A 22,393-nucleotide genomic window follows, 5' to 3' on the forward strand; every position below is an offset into this window, starting at 1 on the left:
CAAAAAAAACCATTCTTTGGCTACAGGGCTTGGGAGACTAACAGGAAATGAGAAATAAATGAATGTGCAACTGTGAAAACAAATCACAAAACAACACAGAATTTTTCAAAGTTAAGCTGTTACAACACAAAAACAAGTGTAGTGTAGAACTTTCATAACTTGGGACAGGACGAGACAAGCAATATGACACACACTAAACCTGGGTCAAACGTACAACAAACCAAGCATGAACAGCAAGATGCATTTGCCTAAGTAAAAGTAGCTCTAAAAAATTTTCCAGATGAGAGGTGTATTTTACTGATTATTTTAATAATAAAAAAATTTACTATCTCTATCTCAGCTTCAGTATATTTAAGTTACACATAATTACCTGCAGTCCTATGTGACGGACAGTGACTGTTGTTGGGACTCTGGGCTTTGGGAGAGCTGTCAGGCCTTGTGAATGCCGAATAATCTGCATCTGGAGCTAGTGGTAAAAGTTCTCTCTCCTGTTTCAAAAGGAATCAGTGGCTGGAAATGCTTAAAATACACTGCCAATTTGAGTGGAGCAGTACTACTGTACCACTAGCTTAGACCCAATGCAAATAAAATACATTCTTTTGCCCTTAGAGCAGATGCAAAGAAAAATCACAAATGGATCTTTGTAATAATTATGAAAAATCTACTTTCTAAAAACATTTTAAAACTTAAAAAAAAAAAATCCATTGAAGACTTTTTTGCCCACCAGATTCAATTGGTTGTTCTTAATACAGGGCAGCATAATTCCATCTGCTTTCATTTCCTACTGTTCTCTCTAGTTCTCCCCCATTACTCTCATCCCACTTGACTCTTTCCCTCTTTGTCAGTGGCGGGTGACACCCACTGCAGCAGTACAGCCTCCAGCTGTCAACCTTCACTTCTCCCTCGTATCAATTACTTTATAAAGACCCATCCTTGGACACTTTTAGGATCTTCTGTAGATGCCTCCTGCAATTAAAGCATGATTTCATCTAACTGACACAGATTACTTGGTTCTACATTATTGCTTCATCACCCAAATTATTGTCTCGTTAAAACCCAGCCCCTCTGCAATTTACAGCCTTTGCTTTATATAAGCAAACAGCAAAAAGCACACCATGGGCTAACTAAGCGTGGTAGAATGACAAGCTGGTTATTTTTTCCCCATAAACCTCAAACTGCTGTGTGAGCCTGCTATGGCTCCATCTGCTAGGTAGGGGATTTTTCCTTTTTCTTTTGTCCTACATTCTCATTTCGTTCAAGTTTTCAACCAGTGGGATACAATTTAATCTTGCAAACACCAGCAAGATGGTTTGTTTCTTGCAGCAAGTCTTCCACACTCTGTCTACACCAATATGACAAGGTAGTAATTTTAAAGAATAGCCCAAATTTAAGATCTATTAGATCTCTCCAGAAAACCTAATGTCAAACTAGGATGATTCAAGCAATTACTAAACTCGGATAACCCAACATTCTCTTGTTTTGCAACAGTGGATCAACTGCTACGGTGGGGCCTCTCTTTATTATGATTAATACTAAGTTAGAATTACATTAGATAATGCTCACCTCAGTAAAAACATTACATTCAGACTGACCCACACAGGTTGGGTTATCGATTTTATCCTCAATTTTCTGTTGGTTAATATGTTCAGTGTCCGATTCTGCAGTACTGATGTCATTTGAGCTTATCAGAGTGAGTTCTGGTTCTTCCATAATACCACGCCCTGACTCAGTCTCCTAGAAAAGAAAATATACAAGTCACCAATGTAAAAATAGAAAAAACTAAAAAAAAAAAAAAATAAAAAATAAAAAAATAAATATTTCCAGCTATAGCAACAGCTGTTGTTAGAAAGAAGAGGCTCATTCAAGAGGAAGAAGAAGACCCGCCCCAAGCCATACATGAAATACAGAAAGAGAACATGTATATCAGAGTTCAAAAAACTGAAACAAATAACGCAAAGCAGGTAAACAAAAAAACCTCCACCTTTCCTTCACTCTCCTCAAGTTTAAGTTACTTAGTTCTAGGGCAAATTTCTTTTAATGCTACATCAAAGCTATTTCCTGAAGTTTGCTTATGCTTTGGTTAATTTATTTACCTCCTTCAGGCTTCTAAATGGGGACAGTGAGGTAACAGTGACATGAAACCCAGCTGCATGTGCTCTACCAGCCGATAGTAAGAGAGGGAGACGAAACAGCTCCTCAAACCATTGTGGGAACTCAGCTCATTTTAGCTACTGCTAATTATTTCAGTGCTATGATCTGAAAGTAGTAGGGAAGAAGTCCAGAAAATAGGAACCAGAACTGTAAAAGCAACATTTGCCAAGCTTTCAGATATTAAAGGTCTAAAATAACTTGGTGCAACAACAAAACCCCCTGCTTTTGGAAATCTGTTTTACTCACCCAGACTGGAATACAACATGAGTTTCTGGGCACAGAATGAGAATGCTTCTCATGTCTTTCCAGGAAAAAACTGTTTTGTTGTACAACAGCATGCAAATGGATGTCTGAGTCTTCCAAGCTGGTTTCTCTGAGAACCCTTAAACATTCCTGTCCTTCTGAAAAGCTTTGCTCTGGCTCCTTTATATTCATATTGCACTGAGAATCCAGCTCCACGGCATTATTTACTTCATGTACAGGAACTGATTTTTCAGGAAGCTTCACATGCTTCTTATCAAATTCCTCCAAAGGTAATTTTTCTGAAGACACAGTCTCTTTTAATAAGTGTGGAGAACAAGTTTCATCCATTGTAACTGGTGTGGTATCTACTCGATAAAGTGATTTTTGCTCTTCCAGTGGAATCAGATTTTCATTTTGCAGACCTTCCACTGAACACTGGAGGCTAATACCTTCCATACTTCTTGACAGTTCTTCATATTCTCTTGCAGGTGAAACACAGTTCTCATGGCCCCCATCTTCAGTTCCAGGGGCTTGCTCAAAAGATCTCTGTAACGCAGCCCTACAATCCACTGGCTGATCAGTATTCTGAGAGATATCACTCAGCGCAGATTCTATTTGAAGAGGGTGAAAAGATTCTTCAGATCCTGTTTTGAAAATTGTCAGAAGTCAAACTGCTTGCTAACAAAACAGAATTTTCACTTTAAAAGTCTCCCCATAATAAGACTTTTCAGTAATGTATAACAAAAATTCTAGTAAATAGGAAGAAATATTTTGTTTAAAAAAATCTGCTTAAGTTTCCTCAAACATAGTACCATTAACATTAGAGAAAATTATTCCATCACTGTACACAAAATTTTGAGAAACAATACTTTTTGTTGTTTCTTAGAATATGTTTAGGGATGGACTTTGTGATGGTGGTGACATAATGACAACCATACATTTTACAACTTATACTCTGTAAAAGGAAGTCCTTCGAGTCCCTTTTGCACCTCCAACAAAGTCTCTAAACCACAAAGAAAACAATCCAAAATGCCATTACAGAAACTTTCAAAGTAGAAGCCAACACTGAAATTGGAATAAGGACTGCTGTTCCTACAAGTTACAGCACTGCACCCTAAATTACCTTCCTTGAACTGACAACCCAAAATGCTTTTTACTTGCTTAGCCTGTTGCTTATGTTATTTTTTTCCATACTTCTAAAGCACAACAGTAATTAGTTTGGGATCATAAAAACACATAAGAGATGGGGAGATATTGCAGTTAAGACTCAAAGTATAAAGATTCTTTCTATAAGCAATTTAGAAATAGAGTGTTTTGAAGTTAGAAGGGAGCTTCCTAAATCCTAGTTGCTGTGACCACAGTCACAAAGTTTTTAAGTGTAAACTTCTTTTAGCATCTTTTATTACTTTCCTTTTTTCTTGTACCAGCAACTGCCAGCTAGAGAGAAAGAAAAGCATAATAGCTACTGAGTACTTGCTTGCAGCTTTAAACATGAATAGTGTGTGTCCAAAAATTTTAAGTGTATATATATATGCAAATCACAAACATAATTGAGCAGCAATGTTTACATTGTAAATACATCTATTTATTACTTAAGATATTGTGCTACATTTCCTGTTACTTTAAGGTACTCCAACAGAAAGCTGAAAAACACTGAAAATACCTGATTCTTGGCAAATAATGTTTTATGAAATATTTAGTTTGCTACTAGTTCCCTTTGGAATTTCAGATTGGTCCTTTTCTTTAGAATACATGAAATACCAAGTTAAATTCAACTGCAAAACATTAAAAAAATATTTTTTCCTGCTATGAGCTACAGTTAATGTAATGCTGCTCTGCAACCATAAACTTTTAATCTACTAAGTTAATTACAACATTATCATTTAAAAGCTCCTTTCTTCTTTTCTTGTCCCTCCCCCTTACTCTGTAGAGAGATAAAGCAATTCTATAATCAGAGCAAGATTAGAAAATTAAATTGTGGGAAAAGAAAATTAAATTTATATACGTAATGTATATAAAAGACAAATGATTAATTTCAGGGACTCTAGCACATGCACCTCATAAAATTTTTATCAATTTTCGGAACTTCCTTAATTCCTCAAACTTAAAAAGTAATGGATATGCATGAACAAACATCTGGAAAAGGACTTAAGCTGACAGTTTCAGCCAGAGTTGATATTTCTTCACTAACATAATTACTGCAGAAGGAATAAGTAACATAATATCCATTACAGGGACTTGAATAAGCAGGTCTGCTTTTGTACCAAAGTCGTAACTGCTGAGGAGATAAACTTCACAGAATTTAGGAGTTCTATCCATTAAAGGTAGTGGAAGAGACTGTGTGAGAGAGCAGCAGCAGAGTTAAGACATTTCCAAGCAGGACTGAGAGCAGCAAAGAGATCTGTCCCCGTTTCAACATGGCAAACCCATCCTAAGGGTTGGTATTTACACATTACCAACACGCTGAATCTGAAAGCGCTGATCTGACTACACTGTACATACCTGGAATAAGATTTTCTGCAATGGACTCTTCTGATGGAATGTTGTTTAGCCTGTTTGTTTCAAGATAAGAAGGCAGACTGCTTCTTTGCACATTCAGACCAGCGTCTCCCACTTCTAGAAATGTAAGCATGTCTGGACTTTCTGTTGAAAATTTTGAAGTCTAGTGGCATTAAAAAAAAAAAATTTCTCAGAAATGTGAAGAATAAAAAGCTGAAGGTAGTATTCGATTTTTGGATCACATTTCTGCTACATCCAGCAAAACCACTTCCAAGCTCTACATATATCAAAAAATACTCCTGTTTCTTCTAGATAAAACACAGCGTGGGGATTATATATTTAAATCTTACAAAAACCTTATGCTAAAGTATTTCCTCCACCAGTTTTTGTGTAGTACCTTGCTAAATTCTCTGCTGTCTTGTGAAATTCCATATTGAGAACACGATGATGATGTATCGAAGTCAACACTTGGTTCCAAAGGCTGAAAGAGATGGTGATGGAAGTTTGGAAAAGGTTTCTCTCTTTCTGGAAAACAAAGCTCAGCTGCTAGAGCTGTAAGAAAAAAGGTTATTTTAAAAACAAATACACATCACCCACACCCCCAAAACAACCCCCCTCAAAAAAAAGAAAAAGACCTCAAACAACAGTTGTATCTTTATGCAGTAAATAAAGCATGTTCTGCAGGTATACAAATAGTAGCTTGTAAAACCAAAACCCTTACAGCATTCAATTCTTCCACTCTGACACAATGCAAGTATAAAAAGCAGTAAGAAAGTGATACACTGATTCATTTTTTTTTTAATGAAAAGATTAAGTCCTTAAGTTCTCTGTTCAGCACTTGTGAGACTGCATCAGAAGTACTGTGGGTTTTTCAGTACAAAAATCAGTGACACAGCAGAGCAAGACCAATGAAGAGCCACAGGGATGATCAAAGGGTGGATGTACCACATGGATGTTCAAAGAAAAGCTGAATAACTGAGTTTGTTCAATCTTAAGAAAAGAATTGGGGGAAATGGCACAAAAATATCTGCTGCCTATTACCTCCTAAGAGACAGTATAGAGAATCCTAGAATCGTTTGGGCTGTATCACCTAGTTCCAATTCCCCTGCCATGGGCAAGGACACCTTCCACTACACAGGTTGCTCAGGGTCCCATCCAACCTGGCCCTGAACACTTCCAGGGACGGGGCATCCACAACTTCTCTGGGCAACCAGCTCCAGTGCCTCATCACCCTCAGAGTGATGAATTTCATCCTAATATCTAACTCAACTTAACCTCCTTCAGTTTAAGGAAAATGCAGTCAGTGTGCTTGAACATGTTCAGTGAAAGAAAAAGAGACAGACAAAGGAAATTTTGGTTGGATATAATAAAAAAATTAAAAAAAAGGAGGAAAAGAACAGTTATTAAAATGTTGCCCAGGGGGGTGTGGAATCTCTGTCCTTGGCAATATTCAGAACTTGCCTGGACAAGGCCTTAAGCAACCTAAGCTGGCTCTGCTATGAGCGGGAAGGAGAAGTTGGGCCACATAAACATAAGTCCTTCTGGTCTAGATTAATCTATAATTCTATGATTCCAGGTTTTCAAACATTCCAGGAGGAAGCAATTTGAATTAAAACACTAACATTATCATCATGATAGCTAACAATGATGTTCTTAATTTTGTTACATTTTTCTAGAGAGCACAGAACCCCCACCAATCTGTTAATCAGTGAAGTGTTTCATCAACAGTGTGACCCCATGTGAATAATGAAGTATTATATATTATTTTTCTATCTTCCTGAAGTAAAAGTTGTGCATAAACAAGTAATAAAAATGGCACAGGTAGCAAAAAGCCAAGCCATGGTAGCAGGGGGCTGCACAGAACTGAGAGACACCTGATCAGACTATCTTGCTTTTCTGCACCAGATAATGCTTCATTAACATATATCTAACAAAGGATGAAGAACATCAGAGTATTAAATTCTTGCACATAGAATCCTTATTAACTTTAAAATGTAAGCCAAATATAAATAACAGAGACCAACATGTAACATCGAGTTAACTCCTCATTCTGTATGATGAGAGCACAGCACATAAATGCTATAAAATAGCAAATACCTTGGAAACATGTATTGTCCTCTGAGTTCAAGTTCCCAGTATGTTTCCCCAAGACCTGCTGTGTCTGACTTTCTTTATAAAGGTGCATATCTTCTTCAGATAGCCGAGTTTCAGATATTCCAGACAAATTCTCTTGCCTCTGTTGCAAGGTAAAAGACAGCGAGGAGTTCAAAGGACGGCTTGTTGTTTCTCTCAAAATTCCACCTTCTGTACCATCAGAAGACAATCCTGAAATAATAAGTTAGATGTTCACAATTTTGCATATAAATCACTTACATGACATCATCTGAAAAGACACTGCTTAATATCCTGAAATATTCATAAAGAGTTCTAGGGTTTTGGTTTTTTAATTGTCTCCAGTCAATGCTCCTATAAATCTTACCACGCACTTTCACAAATACAAGTTGATCTAATTAGGTAGCAGCCAGTACAGCTTAGCTCTTTTACAGAATGTAGATTTAAGAAATACTGAAATTATAAAATCAGAAAAGAATTAATACTGTTATTTTATGCTAGCTAGCATAAAATAACCTGCTACTGCATATAAACATGTCAATCCTTCAATGTGATCTGAATATCTTTATGACACCGTGCAAGAGTTTTATTCATGATTAAAGAGAAATTGCTTAATACCAACACAAGAAATCTGAGGGATCAAGGCAACCAAAATCACGTTCCTAGTTACCGCACCAACCCTTCTTTGTTGCACAAAGCTATCAGAAAAGGTCATCACTAAGCACTGAGTGTACGGTGAAGACACAGCTAGACTTGAAAAATTTGTTCATGCAGCCAAATACCCAAAACTTCTGGTATTTTTCTTCCACAACTAAGAAACAATAGACAAGAAAAGCTACAAGAAAACAATCTTAGAATTTGGTGTCTTACATCAATGAAACACAGATTTGTCAAGTGACTTATGAAGTATATGTAATATCATTAGGATTAAAATAAGACACTGAAATCTCAGGCTGTAAAAACTGTAGTCTTCAAATCTGATTTATAAACATAGAATAACTCATATACACACAGGTTGCTTAAGAAATCAGATGTCAGACTTACACAATATTAAGCCTTAAAGTAAATAAATCTACAGGTCACTATCTAATCACTTTCAAGCTCACTTCCATGTCCACAAGTAATAATGTCAGGAGCAACTATATATTTATTATAAAGGAATTATTTTTGATCTTACAACAAGCTAACAAGATCAAGAGGCAGACTGCGAAAAAAAAAAAGGGATAAGGTCATGTGTTTTTCAGAAAACTATTAAAGGTCAATATGGCATTCAAATGACATTTTCACAAATAAGTGATTAAGAATTACTATAGTGACAAGCAGATACTGGAACAATTCTCTTAACAGCAAGACAGAAGTCATAGCTGTAAGAATCCATGATATGTATTGATTAGTAAACTTCTATCAGTGTATCATTTGAAGATCATTTGAAAATAAAAACTGCCACTAGAAAACTGTTAGCATTACAGTTGCTTAATAAAACTCAAAATATCCTTTGCTAAAGCAGATGTATTATCATATTAAATTATAATAAAAGTAAAAAAACATAAGCACTTAACAAAACATTCTGGTTATGCTCAACTCTGTAGGATGCATTAATAAACCTTAAATGAATTTTGACACTAGCCTATTTCAGAAGAACTTGCAGTGAGTTAGACCCATTCTGCCATAAAATAAATAGAAAACACAATTTTCCTTTTACAAGAACAACAACAAACCCCAAGCACTTACCAGGGCCAACAGGGCTTGCATCCAACATTTCACTAGTTGAAAAGCTCCCAGTGGAAATTGTTGAAGTTAAATCACAGGGTATTCCTTGTATGAAAGCCTCTGAAACTAGTAGTTCCTAGGATGACATAGCACACCTATTACGAAGTACTCAGATGTCCAGAATTAAAGCTTTAAACCCACACATTTTATTCTGAGCTCAGTTCAAGTGTAGAAGCCTTCATGTTTTGCACAGTCAGGCAAATAAAGATTCATCCTTGCTCAGTACAACACATTCACACCCCATGTCCCAGACACATCACTCCCAACAGCCCCCTCCCCTCAACACACACACACCCACCCACCCACACACACACACAGTTATAAAGCCTCTCAGGACAGCATACAAATCACGACACCTGGAAGATTGTTTTATCTTCTGGTGATCAGATTTGGCTATTTCTCATCACAGACCCACTTCAGTAGAATTGTAGATCTCAGAGGAACATATAAGCAAAACATCAAAAAATCAGGAATTTTACAAGTACTTGCAACACTGAGTCTTTTGCATACAAGTTACTGACTTAAAATTTAATTCTATGAAATTACACCAAAAATATGCAAAATACCCTAAAACATCATCTTCCTTAATTTTAAGGCAAGTTCTACAAAGTCACAAAGCAGAGAATGAGAGTTCTTGTATTTAAAAATTTTGAAGAATTAGATATGAACAGTTCTTCTGAAATTCTGACTTCAAATGTGCACTAAAAAATAAAAAAAATCTAAGAAACCCTTTTCCTACATTTTTCATTATATACTACCTTATACAAAATATATTACATTTAAAACATCTACATTTTAATGTACTTCTATATACACATGTAACACATAACATTTTTTAAATACTGTTTTTATTTCCTGACAAAATGACAGGATCTTTGGGTGAGGAAGCAGAAGGAGATTGGTGTTGATTTTGACAAGGCTTTTAACACTCACAATATTCTTTGGTCCCAGTTTGGATGTGGCAACCTGAATGGACAATAACAACTGGATGGATAATCAGGCTCGGAGGTCAGCGATTAAAGGGTTACACTCTACGTGGAGGTGGGGAACAAGTGGAGTACATAAGGTTCTGTCCAAGGACCTGCCCCCTGTAACACCCTTGGCAGTGACCCAGAGGAGATGACACCATACTTTAATCAGGTCTCCAGATATGCTAAGGTGGGAGGACCAAGTCATACACTGAACAGCAGGGTTGGCATCTAGAACCACCTCGTGAGGCTGGACCTACAGGAATAGTGTGAAACTCAGCAAGGGCAAATGCAAAGTCCAGCACCTGGAAGGAAGAAGCTCATGCACCAGTCCCAGTTGGGGTCTATCTAAGGAGTAGCCTTGTGAAAAAGGGCCCAGGAGCCTCATCAGACAGCAAGCTGAGCGTAAGCCCACGGTGTGCCGACAGCAGAGGGGCAACAGACAGCATCTTGTGCTGTATGAGCAGGAACAGAGCCAGCAGATCCATCCCAGTAGTTACCCTTCTTTACTTGGTGTTTGTTATGCTGCTGCACCTAGAACACTGCACCTAATCTTATCCCCCCAATACGAGAAAGAAAGATTACATCACAAAATAAAGAGTGGGTTATGTTATATGATTACATTGATATGACCAACCGTATTATCAAGTGTGAATGATGGTCCAGAATATGTTTTAACTCCCTCTCCAACTTCAGCAGCAAGCACTGGTGAATCTTGAGACACTTGAGAATCCTGGGACTGGGCTGAACACAAACATAACAGAAGCAATAAGGAACAAAAAGAGCTTTTGAGTTCATAGTGAGCAATGTTTTGTGGCACACCAGAGGGCAGTAACACTCCACTGCTGCTTGTCTCACCCTTTGGGCCATCATTAACCACTTTCTTCTCACCTACAACACATTTTTTGCTCCACTGTACCACCAATTTCAGCAGAAATCTGTAGTTCTCCTTGACGAGCCTTCCTAAAATTTCTAACTACTTGGACTGCTCTCTGAAGAGCAGGCAAGAAGAGCTCAAAATTTATGCTCTGGTTTTGGAGAATGAAACGTGGCTTTGCTACTGTTACTGCAATCATTTCATTAGGGTGGGGGAAATCTTTTACAATATACTATTACAGTGATTACAAAGAAAAGCAGACATTCCAAGTAGATCAGTGAAATCAGAAACACTGAATTACTGAAGTACAGCATGACTATTACCACGGAACTGAATCACCTTTGCCATAATACTCTTACACATAAAAATAAGTAATATGAGTATGTGCAAAAAAGCACCACAGCAGCACCCCAAAAATGCAATTTCTGCATTCAGTGCTGACAAGCACCTTTAAAGTCTGATAACTCTATGATTGTAGATGAATTGTCACAAACAACTCTAAAATACGTATTCTTATTTCCAGAAATAATTTTCAAGAAAGAAGTGCTAAGTGTGAAACTGAAATGAAACTGAAGTGTTTTCTCCCAACTCTAAGAGGGCTGCTAGTGACAGAGACATGAAGATAATCACATCTGGAACACCACTCACGGGAACCACTAAGGATGAATAATGAGAGACCAGCATATTGATATGCAATGAAGGAGAACTGTGAAAGAGATGTATGTACCAAATCTAGTCACTAGTTTCAGGCTCACTTACTAAGGAAATTAGGCTTATGCCATCAAACTGTCCATTTCATCTGCTGGGTTACTCTGTAGTTCCCAATTACAATTTGGATTCTATTAGCCAGTTCTAACCAAACTGGATTGGAAAGAATATCAAATGTCCGAAGTTCCCAAAACTCATTTAATCATGCATTAGGGGCATAGTACAAGAGAGCAGTTTGGATCTTAGTCTCACTGGTGTCACTTATGACAACATCACTTTATCAGTTACCTGCCCTCTCTGGCTGCAACCAGCTGATTATTTTGTGGAGCACTTGTAACCACTCAGTACTGAGCACAGGGATTCATCCTTCCCTAACCACAGAAGTACAGAATCACAGAATGCTAAGGGGCTGGAAGGGACCTCGAAGAGCATCTAGTTTCAAATCCCCCTGCCATGAGCAGGGACACCTCCCACTAGACCAGGCTGCTCAAAGCCCCATCCAACCTGGTCTTGAACACTTCCAGGGACGGGGCATCCACAATTCTTCTGGAAAACCTGTTCTAATGTCTCACCATCCTCACAGTAAAGTCCTTAAGACATTTTACAATTCAAATATATCTCATCTAAATTTTGGAGGGTTGAAGTTATCTTTCTTCCTGGAAGACAGAAATACAGCTAATTATAAAAGTTTCTTTAAAAAATGCCTGTTACTCAAGGACAATCTCATATCAAAGAAAAGTCACCTGTGCTGATAAAGCATCCAAGAAGATTTACCAAGTTTACCTTTTTATCTTCAATGTTTACTTTGAAAAAACATGTGAGCAGTGATAGGATTTGTGCACATCTATTGGTTCTGTAATCATGAAAGCAGCGCAACTCCTAAGTTGTAGAGCCTTACATTATGTGGTCAAAGGTAGAAACCACCAAGAATACAACTTCAAAGAATAAGGTCAAAGATCACACACACAAAGCACTCATTTTCTCTCACTTTTAGAGACACAATTACACCTTGAAAACATGGGAAAACTGCAAACACGTCCTGGTTAGAATCAAGTAGCAAAAAAATGTTCAAAAAAACAAATAAAAAATAATCAAAGTTACTATCATAAACAACAACCTAAAATGCACCTTAAATTCTTCCTTCAGAAACTTTATATTTAAAGCACAAGGGACTGTAGATTTTCTTGCTGAAATACCACAACAGTTATTGAAAGTGTCACAGGGAGCCTCACAGCCTACAAATTATAAAGATATTACTGGCAGTTTGGTTGTTGAACTGCTCAAGAGAACAATCCTCTTACACAAAATTACAGAAAGCTTTGGGGTTTTTCTCTTTAAATATAGACATTCAAATAAAGTTTCCTAATCCTCTTACATAAACTATTGCACTGGTCATACAATACTCTCTAACGTAAAAAGACACTACACCAAGATATTTTATATTAATTCAAAAACAGTGGTTCTAGCAATGCTTCTACAACTTACTCAGAAAAATACAAGCCTTTTCTTCAAATATTGTTAAAGGACAAAATTCTTCAGTAATAATTTAAGTTTAAATATAGATATACTTCAAAAGGACTATTCAGAGAAACAAAAAAAGCAGCTGAAAGAAAATGAGCTTGGATGGAATTGGAAATGATGTCTCAACACAAACTAAATGAACAGTTAAAGATTAGGGGCAGTGGTGAAATTTCTAGCAAAACCAGATATGTACTACACAGCTGTACTGCTTGTAACACTGTGCATATAAATGCTGCCAAGTTTCTGAAAACTCCTCTGCAGCTCTAGTAATGTATTAATTCATTTTAAATGGATACTGAAAACTGTCCTGGACCATGCAACACTGTCACCTTGTACTCAGTTTCAAATTCCTTTAGTCAGGGTTTTACAAATTTTGTCTAACAGTTCTCAGCAAGTCGGGTATAGAATTTTTCAATTATAGTGACAATAAACTGCATTTCAATATGCAGTAAACTTGAAGAGAAGCAAGTTGCATTTGAAGAAGCATTGCAATTGAAAGTACTGGAGCCTTTGAGTTAAAAGGCTGGAGAGACAAGCTAGATTTGTATAGACAGGGAAAAAACAGTAGGAAATAAAACCCTTGACATCTACTTGTTAGTCCAATCTCTTGACAAACTCAGTAGCCTGTTTTCTTTGTTTACCTAAGACTAGCCATCTTTGTCCCTTTATAAAGCCAATCAAGTTACCCATAACATGTTTAGTAGGTTTAAACATCCCCGTAACAAAATTATTTTGAACATTCCCAAACCACTTTAACAAAAGCTTTCTTGATAACTGAACAAACTGTTTTATTTCATGGAATCAGACTTTGTCACAGTTGGACACAGCCTATCCTCAAAGGTGTGATGTCCAATAAGAGCTCTTAATGAACAAATGGACAAGAACAGAGTTGAAGTAATCCTCACATTATTGCAGTATTTTTCCTTTTGACATACTCAGTGGAACATGTAAAAAGTGTATAGTGACTACCAGAAAAGCCAAGGCAGAATTGATTTGTCTGGAATTCAGGTAGATCAGACCCTTGAAAATTCCAAGTGTCTGGCTCAACTCCAGCACTGTGCTACTTTCACAAGCTGACAGTCAACACTAATGCATTGTAAGCTGGTAGACAGAACTTCCTAATAAAACAAGAGTTGCATATATAAAATAATTACCTCTCACTAAGCAGGGCAACAGGACACGAGGAAATGGAATGAAGCTGCATCAGGGCATTCAGACTGGACACTAGGAAAAGGTTTTTCATTCAGAGGGTAGCCAGTCACTAGCACAGGTTCCCCAGGGAACTGATCCCAGCACTAAGCCCAACAGAGTTCAAGGAGCAGTGGGACAATACTCTTAATCACATGGTTTAGTTTTAGGTAATCCTGTGAGGAGCAGGGAATTGGACTCAATGATCCTTATGGGTCCCTCTGAACTTGAGATATTCTACAATTCTCAATTTTCATGTCTGCCACACCTAATAGATTATTTTTTCAAAGTTGTATTTTGAGCTTGATGATGACCTCAGTCTTCTATTTTTTGTCTCAACTGTATTTTTAAGTAATTTCTTATATGCACTAATCTTTTAGTGGACATCTACATCATCACGTTAGCACTCCAGAGTTCTTTTTAAGCTTTAATTTCCTTTTTGTCAATACAGGGAATCACTGGGTACTGAATCAGGAACACCAGTGGTCTGTATGGTCTGCTCCCACCTGCTAACCTTTACAGACAATTCTACGAGTTGAAGATAAAAAGCACATGCCTTGGATAAGAAACTGTTGACTAGCAATGAACAGTACTGCAGTGCAGACTTGTAACTAGAATGGTAAAAAGTAAATAGTAAAAAAAGATAAAAAACTCATTCGTTCTGAGATGTGCTTATTGAAACATCCTTTTTTACACTTAAAATTCAACAGCATTTAAATAGCACTGCATGTCCTTTAAGTCAGGTCATATTCTACAAATAAACAGCAATAAAATCAGCACTGCTGAAAGGAATTCATGTAATCCCTTGAAGGAAGAGGATTTTCTCACCTGAATCATATGAAGTTTCAGCTGCCATCATCAGCAAATCTTGTAATAATCTCCCTGATGGTTTAGTTTGCCTTGAACTTCCATTAGAGGTTTGTTCCTCATAGTTTGTTATGCTCAAGGGTAACCTGCCCTCACAAAAAGTGGGACTGTAGCACTTCATATGAGCAAATTCCCCAATGGTTGAAACAGGGGAAGGTTCTCCACCAGCATAATCTGCTTTATCTGGATTTAAAATATTTGTAATCAGTTTAGGTATAGAAAGGAAGTGTTTTGCACTTAATGAGGAACATTAAGATGCACATTCTACGCTACAGAAACAACCAGCTGAATTTGTACGGTCTCCATTTTAACTAAATTAGCCCCATCAGGTCAGTAAACACTTCTGCATCACAGTCTAAGAATTATACAGGCTGAAAGATTATACAGGTCATACACTTATCAAAAAATAATTTCTAGCTCTTCCAAATTATTTCTTCCAAAAAAATTCAAACAAATTTTTCCACACAGCAAATCCATCAAAACTTTCAGTAATTTCTCCAAATCTAGAGGTATTAGAACTTCTCTGCTCTGGTTTAAAGATTTCTTTTCTCCCCAGCCCGGACCACATAACAGCCCTTTTCTGGTCACCCAATCCAATAAAAATCCCAACTTTTTACTACCTATCATGACTACTGGTTTGATAATACAGGAATTCATCACCTGTGGATTGTGATAATGGGATTATACTGCTAAGTGTAAGTTACTAAACCAAGAGCTTTTAAGAAAATAAATATATTCTTCAATCAAAACCTTCACCAACAAAACTTGCTGTCTAATCAAGATACCAAATTGGTCCAACAAGAAATAAATGTTTACATTTAGAAAACATCAGTTCGTTAATTAATGTTCCTTATGAAGAATTACAAAGACTGCATACAGACTGTAACAAATATATTTATAAAATGATAATTGCTTGTGTAGTTGCTTTCCAAATTTTTTATAGTGTTTTGTAATAAAAAAAAACCCAAACACACACACACACAAAAAAAAACCCCAAAAACAACCAACCAATTAACCAAAAAAACCCCCAAAACAACAACAACAACAACAACAACAAAAAGACCAAAACCAAAAAACCAAAAACAAACAAACAAACAAAAAAAAACCACAAAAAAGATGGTCTAAAAATTTCTGTAGAAACTTGATACTAAACTCCTTATTTGAAAAACTTCACAGTCACTTTCTTGGTATGCTCAAAAGCTAAACCTTTAAACACTATCCACCAACTTCAGCTATTATTTCATAATCAATCATCTTACAGATTCTTCAGGAAAGATTAAATTCCTCCAATCTACTTCTTGTAGATTATTACATATTTTATATATTACCTGCAAAGGAAAGGTTGCAACTCTTCGGTGTGTCTATCTCTGGTATAATACTAAGTTCATGTTGTTCCAAACCAAGCCCTAACTTGACTCTTGTCACAGGTGGTTTGGAAGATCTCCATTTCTGTTCTCGACAGAGAATTTTCTCAGATTGTTCTGTAAAACAAAGTTTTGTATGTTGCAATTAGATAGAGAGATATAAAATTAACTCGGGGAAATTGAAGAAAACTCCATCTGAGCTGTAAAGTGATAAAAATTGTAATAGAATATAACATACAGCCTTACCAGTTTGCTCAACTGGACCAATGCACTGCGAAATCATTTCACTTCCATGAAATTTACTCCTGCTGCAGTTTTCTTGCTGGTAGTTTTCTGAGACTTTGAAAAAGTCAGTTCTATTAATCCAGTCAGGTTTTTGTGCCTCTGTGATTTCTTCATTTGAGCATATATGTCTCACCTTAGAAGGGCAGGAGGCAAATGTATGTAAGATTATATTTATATTCATTTATCAAACAAGAATTTTCTTGTGTGTGTATTCCATGCAGAATAATATTGAACATGTTGAGAAAGTAGTTCAAGTATGCAAGATACCAGACAGATTTGCTTAGCTCACAGAAACATTTGGATGTATAGGTATTTTACTTAGCTCTACAAACCTAATGTGCTAAAGCCCAATTATTTACATTTTCAAGACCTTTGTTAGGTTAGATCAGAATACCCAGCATTTTTAATAGGAACAATTTCTGAAAAGTCTGCTTTTAGTTTTTCAGCTCCTAAATTCATGAATTTTAGCTGCCTGGAGACTGAAAAATCAAAAGACAGGAAGTACAGGGAACAATTATTTTCCTAAAATACCTTCTGCTTAAAAAAAAACAACACAGGGGGAGGTAAAAGGAGGCTTTCTAGAAGCTCAAAAATAAACTTCGATTTTTCTTCAGTTACTGAGAAAAAGCAAAGTCAAGACTGCAGCTGCCAAACCAATTTCCTAGCGAGTACACACAAAGACGAGCTTTAAAAATAATTTATTCAAGATGCTTATGATATCCTTTCAGGTATTGCTTAAGTATTTTTAATACAAGAGCTGCTTTTCACACAGAGCTGCATTTATAGAGATGAAGACTGTACTTGCAGATATTTCGGACAATCTAACAATTTCAACAGGCGTTATGTTCAGAGACCAAGCACAGGCATTCTTAGTATTTGTCAGACTGAACAAAACTGTGCTCTTGGGGCTTACAGAGAAGAACTACTGATTAAAAATCACAAGTCCTAATTAAAATTTTGATTATGGTAAATCACCTAAAACTATCAAGACTCCATGGGATACTTTGCTAATTGCTAGCATTCACTCCTAAGCTTGATCACCTACTGGATGATTCCCCATGCAAAGCATTTATAAAGTTTACCTGCTTGTTCAAAAATTCTTTCAAAGCCTCTTGCTGTCTCTGCATCTGTTCCTTCAATTTATCTTGCTTCTGTAAAAGTACTTGTTCTTGCATTTTCTGTCTAGAAAGAAGAGCTTCTCTTTGTGCATCTAGCTTCTCTTGCAAGTCTTTCAAATACTTTTGCTGAGCTTGGATGCTTTCTGATGAGGCCAACACTCTGTCCCTTAAATTCAGTATACTAGAGTAATTTAACAAAGATGCATCTCCCGATTTTGATATCAAGAATTCCTCAACACTTTGGGCTTTAGATTCTTCATGTGCTAAAGTCACAGGTTGAGAAAGACTGAAGGGTTGTTCAGGGCTTGTTTTGCTGGTGCTCTCTACAGATCCCTGCTGACAGGCCAAAGAATCAACTGAGGCTGTCTGAACTATACAAGATCCCTTTGTTGCTGGTATGAGGGGTACCTTAAGAGGAGGCTCTTCTCCAGCTTCTGTCTCTGTTTGATGATAAGGTATCTTCTGAGAAGACTCTTTTAAGTGTACTGTTTCTGGAGACTCCAAGGAACCTTCTGCAGGCAGCAAAAATCTAACATGTTGTTGTCGGTGGGCTTCTAGTTGTGTTCTGATTGCACTGACATCTTTTGTGACTGACTGTGGAGGCAACTGGAACTGAGATGGTTCTGTGATGTGATTACTGGAGGTTTTGAACATTCCCACTTGTTCCTGTGAAGGACAGTAACACGGCAAGTGAAACTCTCTGTGCTTCAGTTTTGATGCTTCTGGAAACTGCACAGGTTTGCCAGGACAAATATTATGTGTTTGCTCTTCTTGTTTCCGTGAAGATGGTTTTTCCAACACATGCAATGTTCCTGAAAGTGCTGGTAATGACCGCGCATATTCTTGGGCATTAACTTGTTCCAATGCCTGGTACTGTGTTGGCGACACTCTTTGCCTCTGTAGGAGTGGTTCTGAGACAGGCTTTAAATTAATTGATTTTGTTTCCACTGAGCTCGAAGGTGTTGCAGAAGGAGACAAGTACCTGTGCTTCAGTGTATTCTGATACTCCTGTAGCTGCTTTCTAGCTGCTTCAATAGTCCGTTTGTGCAGCCTCAATAGAAAGACAACATGAATCTTTTCAGAGTGATGTAAAAAGAAACATCAATTTCAATAATTAAAGAAATTCAAATTACTTTGAAACAGGTTTACATTTCATAATGGCATTTATTTACCTATTTTGCTGTAGGAGACGTTGTTGAAAGTCACGAACCATCTGTAAATGGCTGTCTTCTCTAGGACTCCTAATTTCTGATACAGTAGTATTTCCAGTCTAATCAAAATAAAGTAATTATAATTTTAATTTAATTTTGCACATACACAACTAACTCACAGAAGTCTATTACAGGAACAACCTTAAGCTGTATGTTCTTTCTCCTAAGTTTACAGAAGCCACTCTGTATCACCACTTGAAATCAGTGAGATTTCAGCCTGAGGCAATGAAACTAAAGGAGTTCCTGGAACAGATGGCCTACAGCTACAGTCTCTCTTGGTAAGTTGAGCATACACCATCAAAGCCAATGGTGCTCGCAGCAACTTAGCTCAGAGATAAATGTATCTAGCAAACTCAGGGAGCAACAATCCAATAGAGCTGCACTGCCAAGGCAATCAGGTTCTCAGAGGAGTACAGGTTGTGCAAATGATTCAAGCTTTTCTATTAAAAAAATTACCTTCCTTCAACATCCCCCATAAATTCTTCTCCTATAAGTATCTGCTTGAGATTTAGACAGACAAAAACATACAGATAGATTTTTTTAGTCCTTTTCTTTCATTATGATTTCTTTTTTCCTTCTTGAAAAAGATTATGACTACATGCATAATTATTATGTGACTCTATTTATATTGTACTAATAGGTATTTTAAACACATAGGCTGCCCCTGGGACTATGCATAGGTAATACAGTAGTCAAAGTCACAGAATCATAGAATATCCTGAGTGCAAGGGACCCACAAGGTCAGCAAAGTCCAACTTCTGGCTCTGCACAAGATAGATAGCCCCAAGAGTCACACCATGTACCTGAGAGCATTGTCCAAACACTTCTTAACTCTGTCAGGCTTGGTGCTCTGACCACTTGTCTGGGGAGCCTGTTCCAGTGCCCAATCACCCTCTGGGTGAAGAACATTTTTCATACTATATAACCTAAACCTCCCCTGACACAGATTCATGCCACTCCCTCAGATCCAGTGATACCATGTGAAATACAAGCCTCTAGGTTAGAAAAAGAAGCTTTAATATGTACAAATTTCTGTTACAGTCTAAGAAATAAAAACTCTCTTAGTTGATATAATTTAAAATTGGCAAATAGCGTTCTTGATTTTTATTATAATAATAACTAAAAACCTACAAACAATTTTCTACAACTCTTCACCTTATGTTCCACTTGGTTTTGCTGATCTGTAGAAGGAAGACTGTGGCTTTGTACCAGTTGACCTTGCTCTTCCTCTTCTTTTTTTTTCCTAGCCTCCTCCAAGCAGGATTGCATTTGGATCTTCAGAAAATCAGCCTCCAGGCGTGCTTTCTCTTCTTCGATTTGTTTAAGCAAGGCCAGCTGCTCCTGTTTCTGTTGCTCTATTTTCTCATGCTATTGAAAAGAAAAACGAGGGTGAATCTCTAGAACAGAATGACAAAGAAATCAGACCCCTCATACACATCATCACGCACAACTTTGTTCCAAATTACAACAGAAATCCTATTGCTTGTGAAAGGCAATTCCAAATTGCAAGAGGCCTTTAAAAGTAGTTCCAAAGTTTACAAGAATGATTTTATTTTACTGGCTCAATATTTTTAACAGTCCTTGAATCCTCAAATTAACAGAATAGATAAAATCAGAATCTAACCATTCAAGATACATTATGATTTTCCAGAGACTACAAAAGAAGTCCTTTTCTTAAATTGACTTCAGAAATCTATTTTGCATTGTACAGAGCTTTTCATCACGTTTAAGTGTGTTAATTCAAGACTTACAAAACTTCTGAAATAGCTTTGAGAGCACTCCATAAACCTCTGAAGTAGTTTGTTTATTTTGAATATTATTTATTCTCTTTCCATGTACCTATCAGCTACAATTCACTTAGATCCATGCAGAGCAACAGCATATATGCTTTTAGAGTGGAAGCAAAGAAAAATTTCAAAGCACTGGCAAAGATGAAACGGACAACAGCCTTTAATGAGCCAGTCTGAAGAGGGACATCAGGAAGAGGAATGCGGGGAAAAGCAGGACCTGAGAACAGTTAATGTGGACACAGTAAGACACCTGATCAGGTACAAAGGGGGAGCAAACGAATGTTAAAGAAAGTAGCCACAGTTTCATAGAGGATTTGCGGTTGGTTTTTTTTTCCAAAATATTACTATTTTGTCAAATTTTCATTTCCTTTACTTCTGAACTTAAAACTCTACAATTTAACTCTGCACTAAGACCTAAATTTCAACTTTTAATTGATAAACCACCATATAGTGGTTGGTAGGTCTCTAGGGGTACAACAAAAATGAAAATATGATACATATAATGAAATAGTACCCGAAGTTATTATTTTCTAAATATAATAAATGTATCGTTTCCAGAGACACAAAAAGCTTTCTGCATTTGTCTCCTAGTTAATTTTTAAAATAATGACTCAAGGTTTGTATGTTTTTCCTGCTAGTATAAACACAATCCCTTAGACTTTCCTGCAGTATTACACAGTTAGTAAAGTTTTCAGTTGTGTATTGTTGACTATATCCTCCCTTTATAAAGCAAAGGTATTAATGTACAATTGGGATTCTCATTTAACCACAAGGTTACATATCTTGCCTATAGGACTTGCTAGATTTTAAGAAACTGGGGTTTTCCACTCTATTCTAAATTCCAGCTACAGCTTCGTAATTTTTAAAAAGTATAGCAAAAGTTACAGTAAAATTTTAACTGTTAAAAGCACCTATCACTGCTGTATAACCTGAAGCATTTGAAAGTCTTCTGTAAATCATGGTTTTTTACACTATAGCTGAGATAGTAATAGGTACAGACACACTTACCCACTTCTGTCTCTCCTCTTCCATTCTAATTTTAGCTGCCTCTTCCATTCTGATTTTAGCTGCTTGTTCTTGAGGATGGGTTGGAACCAAATTTTCATCTGCAACTATATTTTCCAACACAGAGTCTAAAATACAGGTTATTTAACTGTAATGGCAGTCAGAAAGAGCCTTGGATCTTCTTTACATTTTGCTTCACAGTTACCCAATATCTCTAAACAAAATGCTTAAGCTGCTCTTAAAAATACCTCCATCCCACTACTCTGCCTGTCTCCATAAGTTAGAAAATCAGGTTATTTTATCATTTAAGTCTTTAATGGCCCTTTATCACGTGTCTTTCTTGAATATACAGTAATGGCCCATCTACAGTGGGACTGAAGATGACTTCTTACAGATTACTTGGGAGCCCAGGTAGCAAGATCATCCTGAAGAATCAAAGCCACACATTAACCTCTTAGAACAGAGAGGGTCTAAAACTGGCACTCTCAGGGTAAATTATCTAACATTTGGCTATCACACAAAAAGCAAGTCTTAATCCTGTATTATTTGCTTCAAATAGCAGCACACTTTCCCCCAAGGCATGTTTTCACTCATGTTGCACCCTCCAATCCCCAGGTGTTATGCTGGCATATCCATGTACATGATTGAACTAAATTTCTCTAGAGTATTTTACAAAACAAGCACCCTACAAGAGCAAAAAGACAAAAAAAACTTGT

At 36.8% G+C, this 22,393-nt stretch overlaps 1 protein-coding gene and 1 non-coding gene across 9 annotated transcripts in view; both read right to left on the reverse strand.

The window, feature by feature from the left end:
* Window positions 1-22,393, reverse strand: part of CEP295 (centrosomal protein 295) — a 42,969-nt gene that overhangs the window by 3,247 nt on the left and 17,329 nt on the right. For 4 of the 8 annotated variants that reach the window (XM_051780342.1, XM_051780341.1, XM_051780347.1 and 1 more), the window contains 15 exons: window positions 21,681-21,805; window positions 20,038-20,250; window positions 18,844-18,941; window positions 17,636-18,722; window positions 16,515-16,686; window positions 16,233-16,385; window positions 14,866-15,087; window positions 10,381-10,487; window positions 8,737-8,851; window positions 6,991-7,218; window positions 5,291-5,445; window positions 4,897-5,056; window positions 2,398-3,038; window positions 1,564-1,734; window positions 371-488 (listed from right to left, as the gene is read on the reverse strand). In XM_051780342.1, coding sequence (XP_051636302.1) covers window positions 371-488; window positions 1,564-1,734; window positions 2,398-3,038; window positions 4,897-5,056; window positions 5,291-5,445; window positions 6,991-7,218; window positions 8,737-8,851; window positions 10,381-10,487; window positions 14,866-15,087; window positions 16,233-16,385; window positions 16,515-16,686; window positions 17,636-18,722; window positions 18,844-18,941; window positions 20,038-20,250; window positions 21,681-21,805 — 3,765 coding nt within the window. The other 4 variants (XM_051780343.1, XM_051780344.1, XM_051780348.1 and 1 more) reach the window with 4 other exon arrangements.
* LOC127468195 (small nucleolar RNA U2-19) lies at window positions 9,104-9,187 on the reverse strand. The gene has a single exon (XR_007903445.1). It is a non-coding gene; the product is annotated as a small nucleolar RNA U2-19 (small nucleolar RNA).

Source organism: Manacus candei, unplaced genomic scaffold (assembly GCF_025592945.1).
Source record: "Manacus candei isolate 608988 ecotype Guabito, Panama unplaced genomic scaffold, ASM2559294v1 h1tg000014l, whole genome shotgun sequence".
Lineage (NCBI taxonomy): Eukaryota > Metazoa > Chordata > Aves > Passeriformes > Pipridae > Manacus > Manacus candei.